The 14841-nt window shown below is 41.8% G+C and overlaps 1 protein-coding gene across 1 annotated transcript in view; it reads left to right on the forward strand.

The window, feature by feature from the left end:
• Positions 1-238: 238 nt before the first annotated feature.
• The window catches only part of LOC114653836 (hypoxanthine-guanine phosphoribosyltransferase-like), a 72436-nt gene continuing 57833 nt past the window's right edge, over positions 239-14841 (forward strand). Inside the window, exons 1-2 of the mRNA XM_028804386.2 lie at positions 239-436; positions 11673-11779. Of these exons, the coding sequence (XP_028660219.1) occupies positions 386-436; positions 11673-11779 (158 nt within the window). The 5' untranslated portion in view covers positions 239-385. The remainder of the gene's footprint in view (positions 437-11672; positions 11780-14841) is intronic.

The raw sequence follows: 14841 nt of genomic DNA on the forward strand, positions 1-14841 counted from the left end.
TCTCCATTCATTTCCCTAACCCCCTTATCCAGGACCACTTAATTGACTTTGCAGCAAAGAAACTAGAACCTAAAATCAAACTTCAAAGCTTTTTGTGTCCCGAAGAGACTCGCCTAACACGTCTTGGATCTCTGACGGTGACAGAAGGAGTTCGCTCCGTTGTGCTGCTCATCCTTTTTAATTTTCCGCCGCTCTCCGTCCAGGCCGCTGAGCCGAACCCTGGTTGGTGACACGTGACCCGAGGTGTGGGCGGAGTGTCCCATCCTTCTTTGCGAAAGTAAAAATCTGCCTGTTGCTTACCGGCCGGCGCCTTTTTTTTTTTTTAATCTGTAGCTGAATGTGTTGTTAAACAGCAGCGTCCTGTGAGGCTCCGGCATAACGAGGCATGGAAACCTGTAACAAAAGCGAGGAGAAACATGAGAGCGCCGCTATTGTGGTAAACTTTTTTGTTTGTTTGTTTCGCCTAAACCTTTACTTAAAAATGTCCATTGACAGAATCGTGCGGCGAGGTTAAACACATTAATAGAGCGAAATGCCGATACATTTACAATGTGGACAAAAAAACTGCGTCGGTTTTGTGGCAAGGAAGGCGGCACTCTGTCCAGTAGCGAACGACTGAGCCCCGTGTGTCGCAGAGGCGAACGAGTCGAGACCTCCGAACGGGTACTGTGACTGACTTATCTCGCTATACTGTATATCTGTCCGTATACAGTCTGTACATATCCGTTTGTTTCTTACGTTTCAGTTCCAATCCTGTCAAATTCAATTCATTGGCACCGGAGACCATCCTACCTCGATAGAACCAATCACAAGGAAGGAAACGAGCCAAGATAAGTGCTATAGTAGCCTTCCCAGCAGGTCTTTGGAAATACGGGAGTCAAAAACAAAAACGGGTATACCCAGGAAGAATAAGCAAACTCCATACAGACATAGTCCAAGTGTGATAATGAAATTCCGGATGCGGAATCCATGAAGAAACTGCAGCATTTGCTGCACCACCTTTTATCGATCAGTTATACACACACACAGACACAGACAGACAGATGGATATAAATGTACTATCTATCTCTCTATATTACATAGTGCCTTTAATATCTATCCATCCATCCTCCTTCTCGAACCTGACTAATGCAGTTCAGAGTCCCAGTTGGCCAGCGTACCACAGCAGACCAGGGTGCCAGTCTGTCAGTTTAATGCAAGGTTGTTTGAGGCACATACCTACCTTGGCCCAATTTGGCAACTAACCTAATTGCCATGTTTTTGTAAATATAGGAGTTAAAAACGAAAACATAAACCCAGGGACAATGAACAAATTCCACACTAACACAGCTTGGGCATGAGAATCAAGTCCGGAATGCTGAATTTGCGAATGAAGAACCTGCACTATTCACTGCGCTAACTTTTATATATCAGTTATATAGTACATTTCTACCTATCTGTCTTTCTGTCTGTCTGTCATTTCTATCCATCTGTCTTTCTGTCTGTCTGTCATTTCTATCCATCTATCTATCTGTCTGTCATTTTTATCCATCTATCTATCTATATCAGTGTCTGTCATTTCTATCCATCTATCTATCTGTCTGTCTGTCATTTTTATCCATCTATCTGTCTGTCATTTCTATCTATCCTTCTATCTATCTGTCTGTCTGTCATTTCTATCCATGACAGTCTGTCTTTAATTTCTATCCATGACAGTCTGTCTGTCATTTCTATCCATCTATCTGTCTGTCATTTCTATCTATCCATCCATCTATCTATCCGTCTGTCTGTCATTTCTATCCATCTATCTGTCTGTTATTTCTATCTATCCATCTATCTGTCTGTCTGTCATTTCTATCCATCTATCTATCTGTCTGTCTGTCATTTCTATCCATCTATCTGTCTGTCATTTCTATCCATCTATCTGTCTGTCATTTCTATCTATCCATCTATCTGTCTGTCTGTCATTTCTATCCATCTATCTGTCTGTCATTTCTATCTATCCATCTATCTGTCTGTCTGTCTGTCTGTCTGTCATTTCTATCTATCTAATATAGTGCCATTCAACATTCTATCTATTATTGTGCCTTTTCCTATTCTAAGATAGATAGATAGGAGTCACTCACTCTATATCTATCTATCTATCTATCTATCTATCTATCTATCTATCTATCTATCTATCGATCGTTCATGCCCTTCAAAAATCTTATCTATCAGAGTGGCTTTTCCTGCCTGTTTTATGTTTGTCTATCTATTATATAGTGCCTTTCATATCTATCTGTCTATCCTTTATATATCACTTTTCCTTTCTATCTGTCTATCTATGTATTGGAAGTTACTTAATTACACTCTTAATAAAAGTAATAAGCATATATAAAAGTTGACCCCCTTCTTTTGACACCCACTGCACGGCCAACCTACCTTGAAAGGGGTCTCTCTTTGAACTGCCTTTCCCAAGGTTTCTCCCATTTTTCCCTACAAGATTTTTTTTTTTGAGAGTTTTTCCCCTGACTTCTTAGAGAGTCAAGGCTGGGGGGCTGTCAAGAAGCCAGGCCTGTTAAAGCCCATTGTGGCACTTCTTGTGTGATTTTGGGCTATTCAAAAATAAATTGTATAAAAGTGCAACAAATCCTAGGTAGAAGATTTTGGATGATCTGAAAAGAGTGACAAGCACTTTATAAGAAAAGCATAAATAGAGAGTTAGATATGATAAGCATAGGGGTTCAAACAGACCCTAAATCAATCATGTTTGCTTTTATTATGTTGGATTCATAATATTACTTTGAACCCTGGGCAAAGAGAGAGAGGTTAGGAGCACTCGCCGATACAGTGCATTGCTGCACCCACCACAGGACAAACCAACTCAGGATCCCAGATGAGGACCCGAGTGCAGCCATGCAATGGGTGACACCTCTGCACCACACTAGTTCAGATGAAATGGAAGCAATGTGAGGTTTTTTTAAGGTGGCTGGAGTGCCAATTCTGCCACTAACCCACAGGTTTTTTCCCTGCAGGATGGAGAGCCTACATGCAGGGTTGGATGCAGATTAACGTCATACCCAGGACGGAGCAATTGCGGGTTAACAGCCTTGCTCAAGGGCCTAACAAGGTGGAGTCACTTTTGGCATTTATGATTCAAACCGGCAACCTTATGATTGCCGGTGCAGATCCCTAGCCTCAGAGCCACCACACCAACTCCACCGGGCAAAGAGTGGAGTTCATTTTGTACAATTTCTGCATTGATTTTGGTACTTGTCGTATTTTGAATGTGATTTGTCCATTTTAGAAAGACTGATTGCTTGATTATCCAGACTACTAAATGCATTTAGAAGTCAGATGAGCCTGAGCCTCTAAAGGTATCATCTGTTATAAGGCAGGAAGCGACCCTGGACACAACATTGATTTGTTTCTTTTTATTTTTATATTGCACTCTTCTCTGCATTTGCATGCTTGGAGCCTTACACATCTTTACAAGTATAATGCATTAATAGTATGTAATTAAACCAGATGATATTTATATAATTAAGCACCAAAATAATGCTAAACACATACATTTCATTCATTATGTGTATGAAAATGTGCTATATAAATAAATGTTGTTGTCGTAGTGAAACATATTGATTTTCAATCTAGTGATAATATAAAGTCCAGTTAATATTACAATGGAGGTATGGCCGGTTACAGGAGGAGAAGAAAACAAACTTCAATTAATATCATTCCTGGTATCGATCTTCTCAGCCATTCAGAGCCAATTTAATGTCTCCTCACCGAAACATATTTGGAATGTTAGATGAAAAATCAGAGTAGCCAGAGAGTAACCCATCCTAACGACTGCACCCCCGTACTGTTAGTCTCAAGCTTGAACTGCTTGACTTACTTCATTTCTTACATGAAGCCAGCTTCTTGCTCCCTTGATGTAATGCCTGCTCACTTTTTTTTTAAAGATGTATCTATCTATCTATCTATTTGAAGTAATTGGGCGGTAGGTTGTGTCTATTATACTGTAAATAGCTCTTTAATGACAGATTCTGTTCCTTCTTGTTTTAAACATGCAATCATTCAACCTCTGCTCCAAAAAACCAATCTTGAACCTCTGCTCTCAATAATTTTCATCCTACACTATCTCCTAATTATCATTTCCTTCTGAAATCCTCGAGAAAGCTGTTTTGTGTCAGCTTGTAGCCCTTTCTAGCTCAAAAGGACCTTCCTGATAAGTCTCAGTCTGCTTTCAGGCCATAATTTCATGCCACTGAATCTGTCCTTCTGAGGGTCACAAAGTGCACACTCCTGAGTGCTAGCAGTTGATTCTGTGCTTTAGTGGTGCTAGAAAGTGTGTGAGCTCTTCAGAATTTTCTCAGTTTCTGCATAAATACAGTGATTCCTCCTCGATCGCGGGGGTTGCGTTCCAGACCCCCCCGCGAAAGGTGAAAATCCGCGAAGTAGAAACCATATGTTTATATGGTTATTTTTATATTGTCATGCTTGGGTCACAGATTTGCGCAGAAACACAGGAGGTTGTAGAGAGACAGGAACGTTATTCAAACACTGCAAGCACACATTTGTCTCTTTTTCAAAAGTTTAAACTGTGCTCCATGACAAGACAGAGATGACAGTTCCGTCTCACAATTAAAAGAATGCAAACATATTTTCCTCTTCAAAGGAGTGTGCGTCAGGAGCAGAGAATGTCAGAGAGAGAGAGAAAAGCAAACAATCAAAAATCAAAAGGTGCTGTTTGGCTTTTAAGTATGCGAAGCACCGCCGGACAAAGCAGCTGTATGGAAGGGAGCAATTTGAAGATAATCTTTCAGCATTTTTAGACGAGCGTCTGTATTGTCTAGGGGTGCGAACAGCCCCCCTGCTCACACCCCCTCCGTCAGGAGCAGAGAATGTCAGAGCGAGAGAGAGAGAAGCAAACAATCAAAAATCAATAGGTGCTGTTTGATCTTTTAAGTATGCGAAGAACCGTGCAGGAAGCATATCGCTTGACAAAGCAGCCACATGTAAGCCCAGCAAAGAAGAGAGCAATGTGAAGGTAATCTTTCAGCGTTTTTTGAGGAGCGGCCGTATCCTCTAGGGGTGCGAACAGCCCCCGTGCTCACAATATATTTGAGGAGTTTTATTTAATACGTAATACGTGCTCTGGTTGGGTAGCTTCTCAGCCATCTGCCAATAGCGTCCTTTGAGTGAAATCAACTGGGCAAACCAACTGAGGAAGCATGTACCAGAAATTAAAAGACCCACTGTCCGCAGAAATCCGCGAACCAGCAAAAAATCCGCGATATATATTTAAATATGCTTACATATAAAATCCGCGATAGAGTGAAGCCGCGAAAGTCGAAGCGCAATATAGCGAGGGATTACTGTATAACCTCAGACATGATCAGATATTTGCTAGTGTTGATTTGCGAAATTCACCAAAGGGTTTTTCGCAGTGAATACACCATGTTATTTATTTATTTTAAATTTGCCTAGCACCCCATGATGCTTTGCGAGGCCAGTGTGACATCAGAGTTGTAGCAGCCATGCACAGCACTTGCACACATGCCTACTGTAAGATCACTCGACAGGGTTGTGCGATTACTTGTTTCTTGGCCCCTAACTGCGGTCATCTTTTACACTTGCAGTTGTTTTAACCCTTAGGGCTCTTCTATGGCCGTATGTGAGTCATCTGTGAACATTAAAAAAAAAAAAAAGGTAAAAAATGAGTCCTAAAGCCACAAAAGGTTGAGAAACATTGTCAGAATTCCATCCTGCATGTATTTTAAAAAAAAAAATAAGCAAAACAATTTCAGTATTATTGGTGCTGCACTGCATAAATTACTATGATCCCTGTGTACCAGCACCACATGGCTTATTATGTATGCAGATTAGCTATGTGACCTGCAACAACTCAAAAGAAGCTTTAAAGGAGCCCCCCCCCCCCCCCAAATCAAAACACACTGTGAAATAATAAACGCTAAAGGTGTGTTACTATTTGCTAAACATATTTCTTCCTTCCTAATGGAAGAAGAAAGTGTGAAGTCGACATCACCCAATTCTGATTACAGTAGAACCTCAGAACTTAAAAATGTCTCCATACTTGAACAATTCCTTTTTTTTTTTTTTTTTGGCCTCCAACCTTGAACAAAAACTCAGAACACAAACAGCCTGCTAAAACTTGTACAGATCAAGATGTGGCCATGAGAAGCCGAGACAGAGCCAAGCAGGCCTTATGTATGCTGTACATGCCTATGACTCAGCCTCCGTATCGCCGCAGATCTCCTGTTGTAAAGACATGCTGAAACTGTGTCCTCTGTAAAATTTTTTTTTTTTTTTTTTTCCTGTTGAAATTAATTACCCTGGCCCTTAAAAAAGTTAGCAGTGAGAGTAGCAAAGTGAAAAGAAAGCTTGTACATGTTACAATTGAGTTATAACAGGGAGTAATTGCGAAACATGAAAGTGGGTCGCATGTGTCGACTCTTGCATTATGTGCGTATATAGGTATAAATAAGCAATTATTTGGAGGTCTGGAATGGGTCAATCCTGTTTATATTATTTCTTATGGAGAAATTCAATTCGAAATTCAACCAGCTTTCTGGAATGGATCAAGTTCGTGTTCTGAATATTACTGTACTGCAAATGTTTGTGATGCACCATCTGTTGGATAGCCTAAAAGAATTTGTTACCTTAAACATCTGTCTATTAATAAGCAACCCAAAGAATCAGGCAGGAGGAAGCTTGTCCATTGCATCTTTTATTTCTTGTCATGAATAGGGTTATACTTAGTGTTGCAACGGATCAAAAAACTCACAGTTCGGATCGGATCACGGTTTTAAGTCATGGATCGGATCAATTTTCAGATCAACAAAAAAAAAAAAGACGACAAATTTAACTCTCCATTTATTTAGTTAAGTATTTTTTGCCCATTAAAAAACATTCAACTCAAGACTCATTCCACTCAATTATATAAATACAAATTAAGGTGCAATATAGGGCATGATAACTATTTCCTTTAATGTGGACACAATAAAAAGCAACTTTAAATGCAATTTAAGGCATCATTGCTTCTTTCTTTGAACATGGAGAGAGAAATAAAAACTAGCTTATGTCCACATCATCAAAAAAGAAGAAAGAAAGCAAAGCAGACCTGAGCTTATAATCTCAAATTTTTTTTCAAAAAGATGAGGATGTCTACATTTTCTGGGGAAAGTGTAGATCTCTTTGCTGTAACTATGTCCCCTGCTGTTGAGAACACCCTCTCGCTAAGCACTGAAGTGCCAGGCACAGCAAGATGGGCTCTTGCCATTGTGGCATGGTGAGGGTATTTTCATTCGTTCCTTTTCCACCAAGTCAGTGGATCACCATCGACTGGAATGCCACTTGCTGCCTCATAGAATACCACCTCCTCTTTGATGGTGTCAGCAAAAGCCTTGCTGACCATGTCCTTCTGTGCAAACTTCTTGCTGCAGGGAAAGTTACATTATTGATTAAAACATTTTTTTAAATGATGCTGGAGGTTTGTCGAGCTCCTCTGCTCGAACTGCTACCGCTGTCCATGACCACGCGTATGAAGCGGCAAACCGGACAAATGTTGAGCGAAAATGCACGAGAGAGGTTGAGTTAGTGCGTGAGAGAAGTTTAATTGCAGTTCAGTGAGTGAGAGCTACCGAGTTGCACGAGAGAGAGACAGATTTAGTGCGCGAGAGAAGTTGAGAGAGTGCGCGAGAGACACGCACACAATACAGTGGAACTTTTTTTTTCTCGGATCTTTGGATCATGTGCGTACCGAACCGTGGACAGAAATCGGTTCGGATCACGGATCAACAGTGATCCGTTGCACCACTAGTTATACTACATCACAGGAATGGTCACATAGTAAAGACCCAGAGCTATATTGATAACTGAATCTATATAACAGTGCTGCAGTAATACGTACCTATTTATCTGACATTTACTCTGATTGGTTTGTTGGCTTGCAGAATGTGAATATTTATTTTAATTGGTTAAAAGACGTGAGATGTTTCTAGCAGAGAGTATAACCAGCTTACATTCCCCAAAATAAAAGTCTCATTTCACTCTATTCTTGGTCCTTACTGTACTTTTCAATATTTCTCGAGTTCCTGTGTATGTCACATCTATCACGTCTTACAAATGCAATACATTTTATTACTACATGTAGTGCTGGGCGGTATGACCAAAATTCTATATCACAGTATTTTTCAAAATGATACCGGTTTCATGGTATTCAACGGTATTTTTTTCCCTTGCATGAGTGGATGTTAACCACATTTTCCACTGCAATTTCTGCAGTAGACTGGCTAAGAATAACCTATTCCACTGTCATGAGAATTGTACATTGTACAAAAAAACATTTTAATGTGCACATATGTATTAATACAGGTTTGCATGACCCCATAAAGTGATAGTTTTCAAGGGGGTGGCACCAATGAAGAGAAGGAATCGCATTTCATGACAGCTGCAGTCAAAATATAGAACCTTTTTGTTGAACAAATTTTGCAAACAACTTAAACTATAATTTTGACAGCATATTTTCAACCATCCAAAGAGGCATTTAGATTTAGTAAAATATCCAGAGGTACTTGTCAAAAGTTGTATTGCACTGATCATGTCTTAGAAAAGGAATAAATAGTAAATATTTTTTGTAAACCAACTAGACTTTCTGTTAATGTTACCAATCTCTGTCCACTGACACGTTAGCTATATGGATTGTAATGGCGATGGTTCTCGATCCACCGCTTGCTTTTTTTTGTTGTAGGCAGTACCTTTGGCAAACGCGTCTGACTCGAGTGTCCTGTAGCTTTTTCAGTTTTACCTGAGGACATGGAGGGTGCCAATCTTAGTTCCATACATTCATGGTACACCAAAGCATGTTTGCGGCTAAGGTGGTGCAGCAAATTGCTTGTGTTGCCGCCTCTGGCGACAACTTTAGCTCAACAGCATTTGCAGTAAATAGTTGTTTGGTCTACATCCAACCTTTTAAAACCAAAGTATCTCCAGACAACAGACACGGCTCCTTTTTTCAGCAAAAGTTCTTCTGTGTCATCACGTTCAACTTTATCATAAGCTACAGCTTCAGTTTCTGAATGTTGTTCATCGCTCAATACCTCCACTAACGCATGTACTCCATTGCATGCGTGTTTAGAGGTGTAGCAGTGAAAAAGGGCCCCCCTTAAACAGTTTTCTGCTGCGCTACGTTCCAAACGTTGTTTAAGCTATTTAAACCAGTATTGCAGTATAAGAAAAATCCATATCATAACAAAAATAAAAAACGGTTTTCAGTATGAACTAGTATATCTCCCAGCACTAACTACATGCATTGCAAAATACATTCCAATAAACTTTAACTCTGAGGTCTACATTGATAACTCAGTTTTCAATCCATCTTAGACCGGTAGCACAGTTATTCGTTTATAGAATAACAAGTACATGTCCTGGAGTAGAGTCCAGATTTCAGTCCGAGAATGTGTGGCTGAACTTGAAAATCGCTGTTCATTTGTGATCAACATGCAACCTGACAGATCTGGACCAGTTTTGCGAAGAAGAGTGGACAAAATAACAGCATCCAGATGTGCAAAATTCATACATGGAGAGACCTGTGCACACAGACTCCTCTGTCACGGCTGCCAAAGGTGCATCCATTAAATACTGACTTGATGGCAGTGAATTCTTATGCAATCAAGTGTTTTGCTGTGATTCAATGCAGTATAACAATAAAATGTGACAATGTCCAAGTAGGGAGGGATAGGGGGTCCTATTTATAGGCACTGCATATCTCCTGGACTTAAGGGATCTGTGTGCCAGTAGTATTCTTAACCAGCTTCATCATCCTGTGTAGTTCCATGCAGCCATGGGCTGAGCAGGTGCCCTACAGCCCGTGAGAATGGACTCCAATATGCATCAGCATAAGTTGGTGACTAGAGATGGAGACACTCGGACAATCCCACAACAATCTCAACCTGGACCCTGAAACATTTTTGTAAATTATTTACAGGTGATTTTCTGACTCTAGTATTGAGCTGCGTGTCGTTATTGAAGTTTTTGACACTTAGGAATCTGTTGGAATCGCTTGTTTTACGATTCAATGCTTCATTCTGAAGTTCCTTTTTGATTTGGGCAGTTTTTCCACCACCATTTTCTTTTCTGTTCAGTTGCACTAAATTGCCATGTTTTGCCCAGTAAGGGGCGTAGCTTCAGAGGTCATGAGCCTGTCAGTCATTACTCAACAAAATAAAAGGTTCATTCTAGGCTCACTTCCTTGTCTGACTGCTTGGATTCCAAAACCCTTCTTGCACTTCCATTTTATCAATTCGTGTTTGATTTTTACTCATTTTCAACTTTGTGATCCTTTTTGACCTTGTTCTTGTCTCGTGGTTTTTGGCTGTGGTAATTGGCGTGGTTTTTGTTGTCCTGTTTCAGTCAGTGGCTACAACATGAAGCTCAAAGAGCCGGAAAGATGGCTCCAAGTTAACAAGTGGGAAGAAGAAAGAAGTGTGAGGCTACAGCATGAAGCTGAAAGAAAGCGACTCCATCGTCAAAGTGAAACCAGCAAGAAAAGAGAAACTCGCTTAGCCGCTGATACAGAAGCACATTGAGCACATCGGCAAAATGAAACCTCAGAGGACATAGAAACTCACTTAGCCGCTGATAGACAAGTGGGGCGAGCACTTCCGCACAACGAAACCTCCAAGGAGATAGAAACTTGCTTAGCCGCTAATACACAAGGAAGGTGAACACACCTTTAAAACGAAACCACCGAGGAGATAGAAATTCACTTAGCCGCTGATGGACAAGTGGGGCGAGCACTTCCACAAAACGAAACCTCCAGGGAGATAGAAACTCGCATAGTTGCTGATACACAAGCGAGGCGAGCACATCTTCAAAACGAAACCTCTGAGGAGATAGAAACTCACTTAGCCGCTGATAGACAAGTGGAGCGAGCACTTCCGCAAAACAAAACCTCCAAGGAGATAGAAACTCTGCATAGCTGCTGATACACAAGCGAGGCAAGCACATCTTCAAAACGAAACCTCCGAGGAGATACAAACTCACTTAGCCGCTGATAGACAAGTGGGGCGAACACATCTTCAAAACAAAACCTCCAAGGAGATAGAAACTTGCTTAGCCGCTGATAGATGAGTGGGGTGAGCACGACCGCAAAACAAAACTGCCGACTCTGCATTTCAGTTTTTTTTCCTGACGATTTCAATATTTTTTCGGAGCCCGGGCTTTTTACAGCATGGGCTTACGCAGCTAGTGTTAGCATAATACTCTCAAACATACATAATCCAATTCTCAATTGCAAGGGGGCTAGAGCCATTCGCAGCATCATCACAAGGCAGGGATCTGGAAATTCCAGTCTGTCACTGGGACTGCACACACAGATCCACCCTGGGAGGCAGTCAGACTCACCAACATGGTATGATAACATATCTGTTTGGGACTTAAGCCCACCAGAGTCAAATGAGTTTTGGAGTAAAACCCAACTCCAGCACTAGAAGCTGCAGCACATCACCTTTACCTTTTCTAGATTTCTCACACTATTTTTACCAATCTTTTCTGAGAGAAGTTATACACGGTATTGGAATGCAAATTAGATTGTGTGTAGGTGTTTGCTTTTCTCCGGTACAGTGTTGACAGGGAGTGTACTGATACCTGTAATCGCAATCATCAATGAAACATTCTTGGTTTTGCAGATTAATGATGGCTGGCCTGGCTACAGTCTGGATCTGTTCACATACCCTCAACATTACTGTGATGATCTCGAATGTGTATATATACCTCATGGAGTGATCCAGGACAGGTATGTAGGAAGTGGGCTTCACCACAGTGCTGGTGGCATCTTGATATCGCCAATTCAACTGTAGTAACTGACGACATCTAATTTCTCCATCTGAAAGGGTTGGCCAGTCTACCTCTTCTTCATCAGTTTGAGCAATGACATGAACACACTTGAGCTCCTCAGAAGGTGCCTGAACTACATTTTCTGTTTGGCAGGATGGAGTCTGGGAGTGTTTAAATAGAATTTATAATATGCAGTGCCCTCCATAATGTGTTGGAACAAAGACACATTTGTCCTTGATTTACCCCTCTGCTCCACAGTTTAAAATTACAAATTAAACAATTCAGATGTTGTGATTAAAGTGTACATTGCAGACTTTCATTTAAGTGGATTTGCGTGCGGCACTGTTTCTTCACGGTCCCCCCATTTCAGGGCATCATAATGTTTGGCACACAGCAATGCCCGGTCTGTTAATGCCGTCATATTTAGTTCTTTGTCGCATCTCCCTCACATGTAATGACTGCTTGACGTCTGCGATTTGTAGGCATCACCAGGTGCTGGCAATCTTCTCTGGTGATGCTCTACCCAGCCTCTACTGCAGCCATCTTCAGTTCTTGCTTGTTTCGGGGGCTTGACGTTTTTTCTTCAGCATATGGAAGGCCTGCTCAATTGGATGTAAATTGGATGACTAGCTTGGTGATTCAAGAATTCTACATTTTGTTTAGCTTTGAAAAACTCCTTTGTTGCCCCATCAGTATGTTTGGCTTATTATCTTGTTGTAGGATGAAGTGCCATTCAGTGAATTTGGAGACCTTTACTGGATCTTGAGCAGATCAGATGTTTCTACACACCACAGAATTCATTGTTGCAACTGCTATCAGTAGCTCCATCATCAATGAAGAGAAGTGTGCCAGGACCTGTGGGCAGCCATACATGCCCAAGCCAGAACACCCCCCCCCCAACTCCAACCAAGCTTAACAGATTAGGTGGTCTGCTTTGGATCTTGGGCAATCCCTTGTCATTTCCACACTCTCTTGCCATCACTCTGATGAGGTTCATCTTTGTCTCATCTGTCCACAAGACCTATTCCCAGAATTCTGCAAGCTCTTTGAAGTACTTTTTCACAAACTGTAATCTGGCTATCCTGTTTTTGTGTTCATCTTGCAGTGTGTCCTCTGTATTTCTGTTCATGAAGTCTTCTGCTGATAGTCATCTCTGACACATCCACATCTGCCTCCTGATAACTGTGTCTGGTCTGTCAGACAGGCGTTTGGGGCTTTTTCTTGACTGAAGAATACTCACTATGGTCATCAGCAGTGGAGGTCTTCCCTGGCCTACTAGTCCTTTTGTGATTTATTGAACCCACCAGTATGTTCTTTGTTCTTCATGATATTCCAGACAGTTGATTTCAGTCATCATAAGGTGTTACTGATGTCTCTGATGGTTTGATTCTTGTTTTCAGCCTCATAATGGCTTCTTTGACTTACGTTGGCACAGCTCTTGTCCTCATGTTGAACAATGGCAACTACAGACTCCATAGGGTAGAAGCAAACCGAGGTATCTCATGAAGCGATGAAACCCATCTGAGGAATCACAAACACGTGACACAAATTGTTCCAAACATTATGGTGCCCTGAAATGGCAGGACTGTGCTGAAAAAATGTGTGACAGTAATGTCTGCAAATCCCCTGAAATGAAAATCTGCAATGTGCACTTCAATCACATCTTAATTGTTTGACTTGTAATTTCAATTGTGGAGCAGAGGGGGGGGATCAAAGAAAATAGTCTTTGTGCCAAACATTATGGAGGGCACTGTAGCCAGCCAAAGTACTCGGCATTGCTAGGTTAAGGTAAAGAAACAAATATTTATGTTTTTTTTTTAAATGTTAAATGGAGGGACACACTATTTGGGCTGGGGCACCTGGAAGTTCAGGACAGTGGGTGGATACCTGCTATGGGCAGAGCGTCCCCCTCGTGGTCTCTTGGATGCCAGCCCCAGTGTAGCTGTTGCCACAGTGTATTTCTGTGCCCATGTCCTGACACGAAAGGGGAATATCACCCCTTCCCTGCTGACCTTCCTCTCCCATGGCCTCCTGGTCAGGCAAGAGAATAAGATCCATCCTGGCAGGGACACAAGCTGCACCCTCATCGGGGTCTGAATCCTTTCTGAATCCACTGTAGATATTCTTTTTTTCTGAGGATGTTATTAATTAATCCAGGCTTTTAATGACCTCTTGGGCACAGCCATCAGCAGTGTGTCTGTTTGCGGAGAGAGTGTTGACCTTGTTGAGAAGTTTACTTACCTCAGCAGTGACATTCATGTCTCTGGTGACTCTTCCTGTGAAGTCAGTAGGCGGATTGGGAGAGCATGGGCGGTCATGAGGTCACCGGAAAGGGGTGTGTGGTGCTCCCGATATCTATGCATAAGGACGAAGGTCCAAGTCTTTAGAGTCCTGGTGCTTCCTGTCTTGCTATATGGTTGTGAGACATGGACGCTATCCAGTGACCTGAGATGAAGACTGGACTCTTTTGGTACTGTGTCTCTCCGGAAAATCCTTGGGTACCATTGGTTTGACTTTGTGTCGAATGAGCGGTTGCTCATGGAGTCCCGAATGAGGCACATTACCTGCATTGTGATGGAGCGTCAGTTACAGCACTACGGCCATGTGGCGCGTTTCCCTGAGGGTGATCCGGCTCATAAGATCCTCATTGTTGGGGACCCAAGTGGCTGGACCAGGCCAAGGGGTCGCCCACGTAACACCTGGCTGCGACAGATAGAGGGTCATTTCCGGAGGGTAGGACTGGACTGTGTGTCTGCCTGGGAGGTTGCCAACCAGGATCCTGAGCTGTTTCGACGGGTAGTGGGTGCGGCAATACACTGTACCAGTGCATGCTCCCCAACTTGACTTGACTTGATGTTATTAAGGTGTTCCATATACAAAATCACTAATTTATCTAAACCCCCCCCCCCCGTCATCTATTGGAAGAGGGAGAAAAAAAAACCCATGTAGAAACAGTAAGAACATACAAACTTCACACTTTCAAGAAACTTCTAGTAATGCACTAATGGAAACCATTCAGAA

This window comes from Erpetoichthys calabaricus, chromosome 6, assembly GCF_900747795.2.
Source record: "Erpetoichthys calabaricus chromosome 6, fErpCal1.3, whole genome shotgun sequence".
NCBI classification, from domain to species: domain Eukaryota; kingdom Metazoa; phylum Chordata; class Cladistia; order Polypteriformes; family Polypteridae; genus Erpetoichthys; species Erpetoichthys calabaricus.